Raw genomic sequence first — 16547 nt, forward strand, 5'->3', positions numbered from 1 at the left:
TCGACCAATTGACTGGTAACCTATATATATGAGCCCTGCATTGGTTTCCTGTCAGGGAACGCCTGAAATTCAGGATTTTGATGATTACGCATGAATGTCTCCTTGACAACAATCCTAGATTCCTGAAGCAAAGGGTGAGGTTCAAACAATATAATTGTGTGCTAAGATCAAGCAACAGTAATTTGATCTTTGTGTCATGATTGAAACTGGAAATCTTGCCCCTGATCTTTGGAACGGCTTGCCTGTTCATCTATGGTCTGATGTCTCCACCGAGCGATTCAAGAAAATGCTCAAAACTTTTATTTTATTTAAATCCAGGGTTTCTTCACCATTTTACCAGGTGTACCTGCTTAGTATGTACCTTTTAGCCTGTTCTTGATTTTAGTATCTTTTTCTTGTTGGTCCCTTTCTCTGTCTTTTAGTGTTTTTATTCTGGCTTATATATTTTTATTCTTGCTTCTTTTTTATTGCATAGATGTTTTTCCTTCGTGTTACTGGCTCCTCAGCGCCCATTTGCCTTTGTGCCTAAAGTGCTATACAAATGCATAAATAAATAAATTAATTAATTAATAAATCAAACCGTTCTTGCTAAAATTACTTTCACATGAACTTTACAGAGGTGAGTTCCTATAGTTTGAGGCTTTTAAATGGTTACCAGTTTTGGTTTACTTTGTTCTAGTTAAAATAAATACTTTTTTAAAAAATGATACGCAAAATGCCCCTGTTTTTAACTTCAAGACATGAAACTCCATGGATCTCTCAAAGATTATGGTCCTCAGGTCTCTGGGGTTATTTTGGACAGGCATATATATATCATCAGCATTGTTTTTAGATATATGTATTTAGCCCAGTGGTATTCAAACTGTGGGGCGTAACCCCCTGGGGGGCCGCGGCCTCATGTCCAGAGAGTCGCACACCCACAGTCTGAATAAAAACCAAACATTTTAAATACATTTTCTTTTTGAGACTAGAATCTGGACTGACGGGGCTAGACTGAAGTCTATATTCTATGCTAAAAAAAATCTGGTCTTCAGCATGCAATAAATATCGTGTGTAATGGGACCATTTACTTGCATATGGCTATAATTACACTAAATTGCTTTCTCTCTGGATTCTAGACAGAAAGAAATGTAGTGTAATGATAGCCGTATGCAGGTAAATGGTCCCATTACATATCATATTCATTGCTTGCTAAAGACCAGATTTAAAATATACTATAATGGCCACAACATACAGTATTGTAGCTCTCTACACTATTGGCCATTGGATTTTGCATGTTCTGTTAAAACATGACATTAGTTAAGTGTGTTATTTAAAAAGCAGACTATTTGAGGAGCACCATAAAAAGAGGGCGATTGCTGAGCAAGCTAAAGGATTTGCATCCGCAATATGTCTTTCCACAAGATACCCACCTTCATATGCTTGATCAAACATATTTAGGGCTTCCTGTTTTCTGTGTTCTTTTAAAATTCTCTGCCTGTTGACTCTTTTATAGCTATTAGATAGTTTACCAACCATTGCAATGCATATGCTCAGGTACACAAACGTTTTGCCACCTGTCGCCATCTTATGGACAGATACCACTGTTAAGGCAGCGCCTTCAACGGCCTATATCTCCTTTCCACACAAAAACCATAACTATCACTATCACTACTTGTTTAATCATGTCAGCATAAGTTCGTAAAGACTGCATGTTAGTGCTCTGTAAAGGAAAGAGATGAGGACGGCCCACTAGATGAAGGAGGAGGTGCTCCGATGGGTGAAGAAGGTCTGACCTAGGAGGGTGAGAGGTGTTATCCCGTGCAGGAGCGCCGCCAGCAGCCAAGTTATCTGCAGTAGGCCACCCTTGACCAGAACCATATACAAGTGATGTTGTGTTTGACCAGAACTAGAAACGGTTTGACATTATTGTTATATCCGCCCGTTGTGGTTTTCAGTGCAGTGTGTGTTTGTTTGAATATGAAAAAGGAGGAGTGTAGTGTAGTGTGTGCCCCTTTAAGGGAGCTATAGAGTAACACGCCATAGCGTGTTGTTAATAAAATGGGCAGTCCCGTGTCACGAGGGAATTCGTGTACATGCATACCTCTCAACTCACACGCTTTTGGCGGGTGTGACCCGCCAATCTCTCTACCCTTCCATATAAAAGAATGGGCTTTCACCCACCAAAAGCAACATCTGGTGTTTTCACCCACCATGGATTGGCAAAACGTTGAGAGCTATGGCAAGGGTGTCTGATACTGCAAACAGGTCTCTGTGTCTCCTTTCTGGATCGGGGAGACCGCACCAGGAAGTGGCTCTCCCTGACACAGCAAGGGTGTGTGGCCTTTGCTGCTGTGGGAGGTCTGGGCTGGCAGCCATAATCATTAACCCTAGCTGAAGACCTGTCAAAACTTCTTATATCACCCTAATTTGAAGGGTAACAACAACCTTGCATCCATTTCCACCTCCCATCTAACCCCTAACCTTCCATAAGAGGTTCAAAGTTATGACCCACCCAACAACCCTTTTTCAGTACCTCTCAGCTCAGAGGCTTTTTGTGGGTGTCCCCCTCCACAACATTCACCCAAGCGATTGAAAAGGACGGTTATGTTTTTCACTCATTCAATAATTGTTGATCTCCATAGATTTTTGCCGCTTTTTAAAATTATTTTACTGATGAGACTGGGCCTACTTTGGAGTGTGGAGTCTCTTCTTTTGCTAAAAAAAACTAAGTCTGAATCCAAAATGGTGATTAAGACGTAGAGACACGTTTGAAATGCTTAGTCGTTAGGGGTTTTATTTATCTAATCTTTTGCTCAGTATTCTTAAACAGAGTCTGTATCACTGCCTGAAAACTGTTCTTTGAAGTAAAAAAAACGTCGCTTCTTAGTAAATCTTTGTGTGATTTGTTTTCAGTCGTAACATAAATGGCAAAATATAGACAACTTGGTTGTCTATCTCGAATGTGAGATCACGTTAGTGAGGAGTGACACGGGGAAGGGGAACTCTGAAGCTTCCCCCATTTTAAACCCTCTAGATCGTGCGCCCAGAAGCGAGACTTCAGGCCAACAGAGCACGCGCTTAGCTACTTCATCTCCAGTTAACGAACTTATGCTCAATCGACGGTTTACTTTCTCCTCAAAAACAACCGAAGAAAGACTGAAATAACGAGGCCTTTCCGCTTCGCGGAACGAAGATCCGCGACTGAAAGCCACCTTCTTCCTGAAAATGTAATGTTCAGTTTAATTCAGAAGAGATAGTGACAAACAGAGAAAAATATTAACTTATTTTGTAAAATATAAAATGCACACGTGAATTGCCTTTATATATTGTACTCAAGTGTACAACATAAAATAATTCAAAACTTAGATCACCAAATGTACTTCTACTTATAAATGTGTGCCTATTAGCCCTTGATGCACCACTCAAAGATGGCCGCCCATTATACTGCCCCCGTCTCCCCTCTCCTCATTTCGCTCTGTCTATTGAGAAGCTCGTGCAAGCCGCACAACAAGGGCGCAATGCGCAGGCGCGGTCTCCAAGGATACGGTGCGACGCTCAGTGGTGCCGGCTCAGCATTGATCGGCATCGGAAAGCCTCGTGCTGCAGCGCCATGGAGAAGTACCAGGTAACCCCCCCCCCCCTTACACAGAGGCAGCGGCGAAACGCGGGGGCCACTGACCGCCTGCCTCTCACCCCTTCCTCTTCCACTCATGACTATCTCCACCCTGTGATTACACACATGTTCAGCCATCTCTGTAACCCACAACCAAAGTCCCTGTCCAAGACCCTGGCAGCCCCTAATACGCCACATAGGCCCAATGTAACACCCAAACCCTTCTACCCCTGTAAGCCCAACGCCTTCGACCTCCTGAAACAAATCTCTGCGACCTATGGAAAACTTAGAAATTAGCTCATGGTAACTCCAAAACTAGATGCCTGTAACTAGTGCAGTAACTTTGCTAAAAATGTTGGGGGGGGGGGGTGTGGGGGTTGGGGGGGAGGACATGTGAAGAAAAGGTGCTGCAGCCAAATGAATGGGGACAAAATGGTGTGCCATAAAAGTTGGGGGGACAGACACCCCCGTCCCCCCTAAAATAACGCCCATGCCTGTAACTCAACTCCTTTTGACTGAATCAACACCTACAAAATCATACGCTGCCTGTATATTCTGTAAAATTGCCTAAAACAGTCAACTTGTACATTCCTGTAAATTCTTGTATTCTTGTACTATACCCCTACTGTACAGTCCTGTAAATTATTGTATTGCTGTACTTATACTTTGTTTGTAACTAGACCCAAAAATGTTCCTGTATACACCTGTATTTTTTGTACTTATACCTTGTATGTAACCATCTCCTTAAGATAAGCGCCTAGCTACCTCAGGGTTCAGCGTGCTATGTAAGCAAATACAACAAACAAACAAACTGGTGCTGTTCTGTAACCCCAACTCTCTGTAACCCTGAGGGTAACTGTAACACCATTCTCTATGAAAACCCTTAGACCATTCTGGTACATATGTGTGATGGATCCGTACATCTGCTTATACACTGCCTACCGCTGTTCCAAAAATGTACTTCGATACTCAGCAATAAACACAGGGCCTGAGTTCTGAGCTTTTTGTAAAATAAGGAAAGCGGCATTCCCTGATGGAACAACACTTTTCTTATTTTCTCCATATTTTTAATTATTATGGTATTTATTTATTTATTTGCATTTTTAAAGCGCTCACACAACCCACGGGCATCGAGGTGCTGTTACAGGAATTGTTTTTTTTTTCTGTTGCTTAATTGTTTTTTTTTTGTCTTAGTTGCGAATTTATAACGCGTTTAAATATCCAGAGGTTTCTGAGCACGGATCCGGGGATCGAACCTGTGTTGCATCATGTCGTCTTGCTTCCAAGACAGAACTCAGAATAGGGGAGGTGATGTCGCGCTTATTATTAAATCCTCTCTGAAAACCTGGGAAACAAAAATTGATTTTATTCTGGGCACAGAGATCTTACTTATAAAAATTGCCATTAGTGCTGAAACCACCCTGAATGTTCTCCTATTCTACAGAGCCCCTTTAGTTGATCCCATGTTTCCCATTTCTTTTAACAGCCTACTTCTTTCCATCTTAAAACCAAATACTAGATTGGTTTTGTTAGGAGATTTTAATCTTTAGCTCGGCAGCGATTAGGACACCATCGCTAAGACAATGGAGAACACCCTTGAAGGCACTAGGCTTTATCCACCATATCAGAACTGCCACTCACATTAAGGCTCATACATTGGACTGGGTTTCCACCCTCAATGAAACAGAGACCAAGGTAGATGTGCAACCTTGCCCATGGGCAGACCCCTCTAGTATCTGTTTCCAATCTCAAATGGAATCTTTTAGGATTAAATCTTCTCACCCCAAACTATTCGTTACCAGCAGAAGTCGTAAAAATCTGAACAAAGAGGCCCTAGGTCCCTGGGCACAATCTCTCAACCTTGATATAGGAAATGTAGATGATCTAGAAGTTGCTTAGTAATTCACTAAAGACAGCGACTGACAAGTTTGCTCCTATCAAAAACAAAATGAAAAGAACCAATCGTAATAACAATTGGTTCTCTAAGGAGCTCCTAGAACTTAAAGCTAAGAAAAATAAACTTTTTCATGCATGGAGAAAGGACAAGTCCTCTAGCAACTTTGAAGCTTACAAAATGAGTGCAGCAGACTTAAAAATGAGGTCCAATTAGCTAACAAGGAGGTGTTGAATGACAGAATTATCAATGCCAAATCAGAGTGCAAGGAGTTGTTTAATATTCTAAAAGAACAAACTCATACTCCAGGACCCACACCAGCTCCGATTATCAAAAATAAGGCATGGTGCACAGAAATCCAATTAGCCATGTCCAACAAATTAGATAAAATCAAAAAGACTATAGAGACTAAAAAACTCTCTTTGAATATATCGGACCAGTAAGAGAAGGTCTCCTGCCCTTTAGTCAAGGACAAAGACCAACCTACATTTAGATTTATGTCTATTTCTGAAGAGGAACTAGCTAAAACCATCAGTCAACTCAAGAGCACAAGTTGTAAAGGAGATCCTTGCTCCGCTATTATAATTAAAGATTGTCTACCCAGCCTAATATCCGCTCTTACGAAATTTGTCAATGCTTCATTTCAGTCCAAAGTAGTGCCTGCTAATTTGAAAAATGCATGGATCACACCCCTGTTAAAAAAGCCAAATGTATGCCCGCTTACATCTTCCAATTACAGGCCCATCACTAATACTGCCTTCCTTCTTAAAATTTTAGATAGGGTTGCGTATAATCAGATCTCTTTATTTCTGGAAGAAAATCATATTTTGCATAATTACCAATCAGGCTTCCATGCCAATCATGGCACGGAGACAGCCCTTCATGCCCTTAAATTTCATCTCATCCAGGGCATGGGTAAGGGCCAGATTGCCCTACTAATGATTCTAGATCTCTCCGCAGCCTTTGACCTGGTGGACCACTCCATCCTGTCCACCAGGTTAATAGAGAATGCATGTTTTTCTGAAGAGGCGACTCAATGGATATCATCTTTCCTGAAGGATAGGCAGGTTAGAGTTGCAAGCAACTTGGCAGAAGCTGACCCCATGCAGCTATTGTATGGAGTTCCACAGGGAGCTTGCGTGTCACCATGTTTTTATAATATTTTTATGATTCCCTTCTTCCAGATGTTGGAAAAGGAAGGGATCGTGTTCGCCAATTATGCAGATGACACGCAATGCATGCTACCCATCTCGGGAACACACCATAAAGATGAAGTATTCATCAATGAAATCTATTCGAAAATCCGAAACTGGGTGGTCTTTAATGGCCTGGCCTTGAACAGTGCCAAAACTGAGTTCCTCCTCGTAGGCTCTCCAAGTAAATTGAACATATTGGGAGCAGAGTATAAGAACCTCAATTTGGACAACTGTGTTATTGAAATTCTGAATAGGGTTAAGACTCTGGGTGTATATTTGAACAGACACCTGAATATGAATGCTCAGGTGAATAGCCTCATCTCCTCAGCCTCCTATGTTCTCAAACTCTTTCGTCATGTCCGTCCGCTCATCTCTGAAAAAAACTCAGAAACTCTGGCTAGAGCCATCATTGGCTCTAAACTAGATTATGGGTGCAGCCTATTGGTGGGCATTCCCCAGTCAGAGATTCATCGCCTCCAGGTGATTCAGAATGGGGCAGTGAGAGTAGTGAAGGGTCTGAGTAAAAGAGATCATGTATCGAAGCCAGAAGGAGACTCCATTGGTTGCCAATTGGAGAAAGAATTCGGTTTAGGCTTCTTCGCATTACCCAAAAAGGCATTATGGGTCAAATGCCGTCCTAGCTGAAGGAAGCCATTGTCCTGAAAGACAAAGCAAGGACACTTAGATCAGATAATTCTAATCTACTCCAACCCCCGGTGTAAAACCAACAAAACAAGACAGGGATCGTTTGAAGTAGCAGCTCCAACCGCTTGGAATGCCCTCCCAACCTTACTAAGAACGCTGGCTTCAACAGAACTCTTTAAGAAGAAGCTGAAGACCCTGCTCTTCGCTTAAAGATCTTCTTCGCTAAGCTTATAGATACTTTTGCTAGGTCACATTCTGTGTTGTGTTGCAGTTTTGTGTTTTCATGTCTGTGAGTCTGCGCCCATCAGCCTTCGGGTACCAGGTGCGCATTACAAATCCATTTACATAACACAACATGTTGCCGCTGAGCTATCCTCCTGGGACGATTGAGCGTAGACCTAGCATTAAGAAGTAACAGAGCACTTTACAGAGGTCTACACCAATACAGATACATAACAGAGCGCTTTACAGAGGTGCACAACATTACAGATGCATAACAGAGTGCTTTTCAGTGGTAACAACAGAACAGATATAGGGCAGGGGTAGGATACAGAGGGCGACAGAGCATGGGTACAGCTGTAGCAGGTGGCAGGGGGACGGGCGACGTGATGGCCTAGGTGTTGAGGAGGAGAGACTGAGTTATTTTCTCAATTGTAGTAGAGTCTGATGCCAACAGGGAATGTGTTCCATAATCTCGGGATTTGGGCATAGTCTGTTCCTATGCAATAAAAGAAACATGTTCTTCCATGAAGGAGGAACACATTTCTTATATACCCCATATTCCAACAAAGAAAGAGTGTGGTTCAGGGCCATGAAATATTCAGGTTTTGCATGTGCCTGATTTACGGCCTGTCAACGGCCCTGGTAACCACTACGAACGCAAGGCTGGGACTGTGTGCGGTTGCTTTTGCATGTCAAAACACACGAATTAAAATGCAGCACCTCTACTACACTATTTCCCTTTATAAAAATAGCATTTCCCAGACTACAGCACCTCTTTTTTAAGGACACTTTCACAAATTAGAAAGGGGGCCGTCTTTTAAAGAAATGCACGCTGCGTCACCAGTGCACGTTTCTCCCACAAGAGATTTTAGCAGCTTTTGCTGGTGGAAAGCACATCTTCTCCCCTCCAATCCCGACACCCAACTCACAATGGTGGTGCAGGAAACTGGAGGGGAGAATGTCGGCTTTGTTCACTTCTTTTACCACACGCTCAGAAACCGACCCCCTGTCAAAGTGAGAATGTGGTGGCCTGGCATCAAAGACTCGACCTTTGCGTCTGATTTACGGCTTGACAACATCCCTGGCAACCATCAGGAATGCAGGGTAGGCACTGCAAGGAGATTCCCATTCCAAAAGACCTGGCTTTGCATCTCAAAATAATAGTTCAAATACAGCATCTCTGAGGTGTTGACATCTACTGCATGTTTTCTCCTTTATAATGAAGGCATTTTTCAGTCTGCAGCACCACTTGAAAGTTCAGGGACACTTTCCTAAATATGAAAAGTGGCCGATTTTTTAAAAATGCTCACAATATAACTGATGCGCACGCTGGCACCACAAAGTCCTATTTGATCAGCTGGAAAGTACAACATCTCCCCTCCAATCTTTCCACCCAGAGGAGAATGTCGACTTTCTACACTAATTTTAACCCCAGGACTCTATTCTGCGCTGCTGCCAAAAAAGAAAGAGTTGTTCCATGGAGGAGCAACACTTTTCTTAAAAGCACCATATTCTGTTAACCTAAGAATACGATGGCCTGGCATCAAAAACAAACTCTACCTTTGCATGTGCGTGATTTACGGCTTCACACTGGCCATGGTGACTACCAGGAATGCAGGGCAGGCACTGCAAGGGGATTCTCTTGGCAAAGCCCTGGTTTTGCATATAAATATAAAAAAGCAGTTCTTCTTTCATAATTCGGGCATTTCCCAGAAGGAAGCGCCACCTTTGTGCTTTGCTGAAGGCTCAAGGACACTTTACTAAATCAGAAAGGTGGTGTACCTTTTAGAAATCATTGCTGTGACCCTGGTGCACACGCTGCCCTCACAACAAGAGCTTTTAGAAGCTTTTGCTGCTGGAAAGCACAAGAGCTTCCCTCCAATCCTTCCACCCACCTCATAATATTGGTACTGGAGGGGGGGGGGGGGGATGCCAGCTTTCCACAGTACTTTTCTCCCGAGCACAAAATCAGGCCTATCATGTAGAGCAAATAAGGAAAGCGTTGTTCTGTCACAGAATAACACTTTTTCCCATTTTACATTGAGCTCAGAGTTGGGCCCTTTGGGTCATTTTGTGATGGAGCAACACTTTTATTCTTTACTCCATATTCTTATGTATACACATATAGGCCCATAATATGGAGAAACGTTAGAATATTGTTGCTCTATCATGGAATTACCTTTTCTTACTTTGTATGGCCACCAAGATTGTGCCCAAAGAGATAGGGTGTGGTTCTGTATGCCCACCCATGCACTTGGTTAGTCTTTTATTGCCAAATCATGATTCCAGTCACATTACCACTTGAATGTGAGAAGCGACCGGCCCACGCCATCTTAACCCAGAGCCAGGACCATGTGTGTAAGGAAACCTCCATCTCCAGAACACAAGAGACATTATTGGGGTTTCAGATACTTCCTGAATGCTCACAGCCGTGTGCTCTACATCCACCAATAACACTTTGGTAAATAGCCTTGGAATCGTTCAGGTCTTCCGTAGTCCGATCTCCCTGGTTATCTACATGCCTGGGGCAGCAATCCAGGTGAAGGCTGCACACCTGCGGAGGCGCAACCGCAGTCGGAGATCTTCCTCACCATTCAGATCTGGTGGTCCTTTGCCCCCACCTACTGCATCACTACTGACTGGCTCCACCCAAGTGGGAGAGTTGGAAGGTACATACCTAGACTCGAGTAGCATGGATCCATCCCTTAGTGGATGCTACCACGCTTGATTGTGGTTTAACCAGCATGCGCAACTTGTTCTGAGTTCGGTGCTTCTTGACGAGTACCTTTTCCCATACTTGGATATCGAGCCCGTGTCTCATCAGATGCCCTCCTAGCATTGGGCATGTAGCTGTCTTCTTCTGTTGGCCTCAATGGGGTCAACCCAGGTGCCACACTTGATGGATGCAAAGGAATGGCAGACCTTGTAGGTCATTTCACTCAGGCTTTGGATGGGGAAACCCAGTGTGTGACGTATGATGCAATATTCTCTCATACACTGGCATAGGGCCCCCTGAACCTGATTACTTTGAACAAGCCCTTCCCGCATGGCAGAAGAGAAAAGTCTTCATAAACTGCTCCACATCTCCATTGGCTTGAAACCAGCAAGGTGACGCTTGTGTACAATTCTCAGTTGTTGTAGCAATGCCTCTCCTAGAAAGGGAGCTCCATTTTACCTGGCACTGACGGGATGAGTAGCAACCACCTTCCTCAGCAGCAAAAGCAAAGCGGACGCAGGTGTGGAGGGTGTGAATTCCCCCACTGGGTATCATAGATGATCCTTGCACATCCAACCAAGATAAGCTGAGGTGATACACATTGCTGTAGCCCTTTAAACAATTTCAAAGGGAAATATATCATTTTATAAGCCTCCCCATTGTATTACCTGCACAGCCACTGGCCTTCATTTTTAATTGACATGTTGATGAGCTAATCAAGGCACATGAAGTTCTGCTTTTTTTTTTAGGAAACTGTGGTTTCTGTCTTTAGTTATGCACAGTGATAAATAAAAAAAGGCAACTGGGAGCTTTACTTATGGGCTAAAGTTTCTGGGTGCATGTGATTTCTTCGAATGTATTACTATTGCTGGAGATTTCACCAAATCCATTTTACCGAAAAACCACTTATTTTTTCCTTTCTTTTTTTTTAATGCTCACGGAGACCCCAAACCCCACATATTATACCTTACACATATACCATTTCCCCTACCATTTTCGAGGAAATGGATTCGGTGAAATCACATTCAAATGTTTCTTGCATATAGTTATGATTCTCCGGGCTCTACATGCCAGCTTCTGCTCATCCACCTTAACTCCTTTCTCGCTTTTGGCCGTCTCTAGTTCGTTTCTCAGTGTCCCTGCAAGTCTTTCGCACTTCTCAGTCCTCCTCAGGTTCACATACTGCCAAGTTTCTCAGCACTTCTCTCGAGCCGTGGGCTCTTTTAATGCTTCTCAGCACCACACGGATGTTCTAGGCATCTTTCTGGCTTCTCAAAAGCCCTCTCCAGCCCCAGGAGCTTTCTAAAATCCCCCAATGTTCGTATCAGGCCCCAGCTGTGTTTCTGGCTACTCTGCACCACTATTAGGCTTCTCCTTGGCCCTCTTTCATTGTAGTCATCTTTCAGACTTTCCAGTGCCAATCCCAGGATTTAGTCAGTTTCTAAAATTGTTCGGTTCTGTCACACACTAGGTATCTTTCAGACTAAAAACGGAGACTACAAAGACGTGTTTTTTACTTTGCTGCTGAACCGAATGTTGTGTGTTTGGTTCGTCCCAGAAGTATTGTGTTTTGTGACATGTAAATCTCTAGGTAAAAAAATGTAAACATTTTGCTCTTGCTTTATCTTAAGGTTGTTTGGTTTCTACTCGTGATCCCTAAAGCATTGCAAGGTTTCTCCTGCTTCTATTTTAAAATCATTACCAATCTGCAGGAGTTGTCTCTCACCCTCAGGAATCGTCTATGTGGGATGCACTTCATCAAGTTCCTGAGACGAGCACTGCAAGCTTGGAGATCCGAATAGCGTCCCTTGTAGGCTACCCCCTTGCCACATCCCCTGGTGTCCCACTGCCAGCTGCTCTGGCTAACGGGCAGAGTGTCTACATTGTATTCCAGGGTCGCGCAGCATTAGACTTGGGCTGCTGCTCAGTCAATGGTGGTCCCCTCAGGCTTTCCTTCCCAAATGAGAAAAGATGTCATCGATAAATCATACGCAAAGTAGGATATTGTCAGGTTGCGGACAGCAGATGATTCTGGATCCAATCATTAATCATTTTGTTATAAAATAATTATTCTTGGTCCTTTAAAATATAGATTTTTCTTTGTTCTAGGGGAACATTTATTGTAAAACCTTTTTGGTTTTTTGGAGTTCACTTCATTAGTCTGTTTACAAGTTTTGAAACGGAATGTGTCTTTCCTTGTGATTGTTTTGTTTGCTTCTAAGTATTGTGGCTCCGTTTTCCTCTTTTTTAATTTTTGAGTGTTTTATTTCCCTAGATGTGTGCATATATAATGGTACGTTGCAATTGTTTATTCTCTTGATAAAGTTCCTTGTAGCACGAAATGCATTTACAATAACTGCAATGTGTACATATTTGCTATGTTGCTGATGCAGTCCTGCTTAATGCATGCCATGGTGGTCTCAGCGGTGACAGCCTATTTAGTGTAACGCATTATGGTTTCGTTTCAGCCGATTCCCAAAGCCTCCTGAAAACACTGTGAAAGAGCCTCTGATGCTCACCAGTTCATGCGTAGATGAGGATAACGTCACTGACATTGAGAACCCTGCAGTGCTGTTAGGAACCCCCTCACCATGAGCTGAGCACCTCAGCGGTTGATTAGATGATTTTATTTATTTATTTATTTTTGCATTTATAGCCATGCACAAAGCCCTGAAGCATCTATGTACTAGTTACAGTACAAGTGCGGTAGAATGTTCAAGAGTGCGAGGGACCAGGCATAATGGTTACAACAGAAGGGGAGATCGTGAAGGTATAGACAGGTAAAGCCTCGCCTCATGGTACAGGGGACGAGGGTTACATCTGGTGAACAAACTGGCATAGTAAGGGACGGTCACATGAATGCACAAACAGGCAAAGCCTCGCCTCATGGTACGGGGGGGGGGTTACATCTGGTGAACAAACTGGCAGAGTAAGGGACGGTCACGTGAATGCACAAACAGGTAACGCCTCGCCTCATGGTACGGGGGCTACATCTGGTGAGCAAACAGGCATAGCAAGCACCGGTCATGTGAATGCACAAACAGGTAAAGCCTTGCCCCATGGTATGGGGGACGGGGGTTATATCTGGTGAACAAACTGGCATAGCAAGCAACGGTCATGTGAATACACAAACTGGTAAAGCCTCGCCTCATGGTACAGGGGGGAGGGTTACATCTGGTGAACAAACTGGCATAGTAAGGGACGGTCACATGAATGCACAAACCGGTAAAGCCTTGCCTCATGGCACTGGGGGCTATATCTGGTGTACAAACAGGCATGGTAAGCAACGGTCATGTGAATGCACAAACCGGTAAAGCCTCGCCTCATGGCACTGGGGGCTATATCTGGTGTACAAACAGGCATAGTAAGCAACGGTCATGTGAATGCACAAACCGGTAAAGCCTCGCCTCATGGCACTGGGGGCTATATCTGGTGTACAAACAGGCATAGTAAGCAACGGTCATGTGAATGCACAAACCGGTAAAGCCTCGCCTCATGGCACTGGGGGCTATATCTGGTGTACAAACAGGCATAGTAAGCAACTGTCATGTGAATGCACAAACCGGTAAAGCCTCGCCTCATGATAGAGCTCGTTCTCTTGTAATAATACAGGCCCACATGGGATTCCTCTCATGCATACATTTTGTTTGAGAGGCCCTCGTCAAAACGTATGCCGACCTTGCTGTATGGGTGCTGCTTACTGTTAGGGAGAATTCTCTGTAAGGCTAATTTCCCAATCCTAGTGAGTCACCCAGCAGCTTTGCTGGATCTTTGGGGTTTATTGGGGTCTGCTAAGAGTGAGATGCTTTTGCTCCCACTCTTAGACATGATTTGAGGTGTTCCTTTAACTTTCCATGTGTTTTATGGGCTATGGGGTCTTTTACTCCATAGGGTCTCATGTGTTTTTTTGATGTGGGTTACACAGCACCCTCCGTGCCATAACCCAGGGGTGTCGTAGCGACCCCCCAACATAGACTCCATACCCTGGGACTGACTACTGTCTCCCAGGGCATGTAAAGTCACCATTGGCTTTGCTAGTCCCAAATTATGAACAGAAACCAGTACAAACCATCATATTGTGGACGTACTGGTCGGGGCAATTCGATTGCCCCGGGGTCTGTTGTTTGAGGGGGCACTTCTCCGTCCCCCCTGATCAAGTTTTGTCTGGTGGCAGTGGATACTACTTTTTTATATTCGACCGCGAATATATCTCTATGGGAATTTCCCATTGTTCGAGGCTACCAACTTTAATTATTTCATTCTTATAGCCTCGAACATACCGCCGGTTTATTTATTTAATATTAATTCACCGGTTGGTATTTTTTGCCATAACTCGATTCTAAAATGGCGTTTGTGTTCTCTTCTGTTACTCCAACCCAAGTCGAGCCCTTTGTTCCACTTTTTGGCGGGCTTCTCCACAGAAGCCTCCAAAAGTGGTGCCACTCTGTCTGGGTACCACAGGGGGTGTGGGAGGGGGTTTAGGCACCCTGGACTGAGTTACCCTGGTAACTCAAGTCGCACTCTTGTGTGATTGGCCCAAGTGGACCACTTAGCATGTTTGATTGACAGCTAGGCTGAGTGAATGGGGGTGTGCTGCATAAAAGCAGGCCTTTGGGGACTGGAACTTCAGAAGTCGCCACAGGACCTAAGAATCCGAGGAGGGAGAAGCTGAGCCGGCCTGCAACGACAACACCACCGGTGGAGCCCTGCTGAACCGTCTCACCACTTTTCCCAACGACAGAGGAGATCTCCAGCCCAGAGAGTCTTCTTCCTTCGACTGGTGGGGATAACCAGTCTACCTTCTTTTCGCCTTCCTGGAGCATCTCGTGGCCACCTTGCCTGTGCCAAGCACCCCGGCAACCGGGACACCATGTTTTCACCACTACCGCGAACCGAAAGGGTAGTACCTTTGTACCAGAAAACTCCGCGACTGGTTTCTTCCCTGGCAGTGCAACGACCTTCATTCTTCCTCCACGACGAGATCTTCTCTTCCTCTGGACAACGCTGTGACTTGCACCCGCTGCCAGGAACAACTGCCCCCGCTGGAGGATCCTCTCCATTTAAGGTACCGTTTTCCGCCTGGCTTCCCTTGCAACCGTTTGAACGGGGTGTATTAAATCCTCGCCTCTCGAACCTGGGTTAGCCTGGGACACCTTAGCTAACTTTTCTGCACTGAACTAAACCTTTTTCGAACTACCTCCACAAACTTTGAAGACTCTGCAACTGTCTGATCTTGGGCATCTTCCGCCCGGCTCCCTTGAAAGTGGGCCTGCCGTATAAACTTCCTTGCTCACCAGTAGACTGTGCCTTCCTAAACTTGCCATGGTTCTTTAAAAAGTGTTTAGTGTGTAGGCTTCCATAATTCTGCTTTTCCCTCCCTTTTTATTTAACTTGTTGGAGTGCCATCGAACGTTAAGCGCTCACCTCTGTCTGGAAATAAGTGGTGTTAACTAAGACTTGTCCAACAAGTAATCAGGGATGTACATATGATAATAGTGATTGTGTTTTGAACTTTTCTTACCAAGTTAGTGCTAGTGTGTTTTATAAGTGTGTGTTAAATAAATAATTATATACTCTTACACCCAAGCTCTGGTCAGTGTTTGCTTGTGCTACTGTATTTCTGTACCTATTTTGTATGCTCTGTATACTGCCTAACTCTTCTTGAGGGAAGTCTGACTGCTCAACCACAGCTACCAAGTGAATCTGTGTGGTACAGACTGCTACCAAGTGGGTTTACTGCCAAACACCTGTAGTCTTAAATCTTTTGCAGTAGTCCCTAAGGGAACTGCACAGGTTTCTGTCTAACACTTACTCACCATCATGGTCAGAAGCACCACTGGGACCAACCACTTCCTCGATCATATCCACCGCTTCCAACTTAAACTCCTACTCCACAATCTTCCTGAAACAGAAAGGGATATGCCAATGCCACAATTCAAAATGTTGCATTATGATGCCAGTGTATTTGTTGAGGCTTCAACTGCACCACAGCATGAAACCCCCCTTTAAAATCATGCAGCAGTCCTTCAAACATGTTGTGGTTTATGTTAAATGCAAAAATGAGTCCTCTGACTCAGCCTTGTCACAGCTGATGAGTTCCCACAGTGGTGATATGGAGGGTTGCAAATATGAACTATAATAAACAATAGTGGTCCCAACAACACTGCACTGTTTCAGTTAATACCATCTAAACTGAAATTGACATGTGTAAAATTAATAACACACCTGTCTCAACTTAATAACAAAATCACCAAGGTTCTAAATCCAAAGAGTGCAACA

The 16547-nt window shown here is 44.0% G+C and overlaps 1 protein-coding gene across 1 annotated transcript in view; it reads left to right on the plus strand.

Moving 5' to 3' along the window:
• Window positions 1-3492: 3492 nt before the first annotated feature.
• The window catches only part of STKLD1 (serine/threonine kinase like domain containing 1), a 595840-nt gene continuing 582785 nt past the window's right edge, over window positions 3493-16547 (plus strand). The window contains exon 1 of the mRNA XM_069609351.1: window positions 3493-3607. Coding sequence (XP_069465452.1) covers window positions 3593-3607 — 15 coding nt within the window. The 5' untranslated portion in view covers window positions 3493-3592. The remainder of the gene's footprint in view (window positions 3608-16547) is intronic.

Source organism: Ambystoma mexicanum, chromosome 8 (genome assembly GCF_040938575.1).
Source record: "Ambystoma mexicanum isolate Mex_15411 chromosome 8, UKY_AmexF1_1, whole genome shotgun sequence".
Taxonomy (NCBI): Eukaryota; Metazoa; Chordata; class Amphibia; order Caudata; family Ambystomatidae; genus Ambystoma; species Ambystoma mexicanum.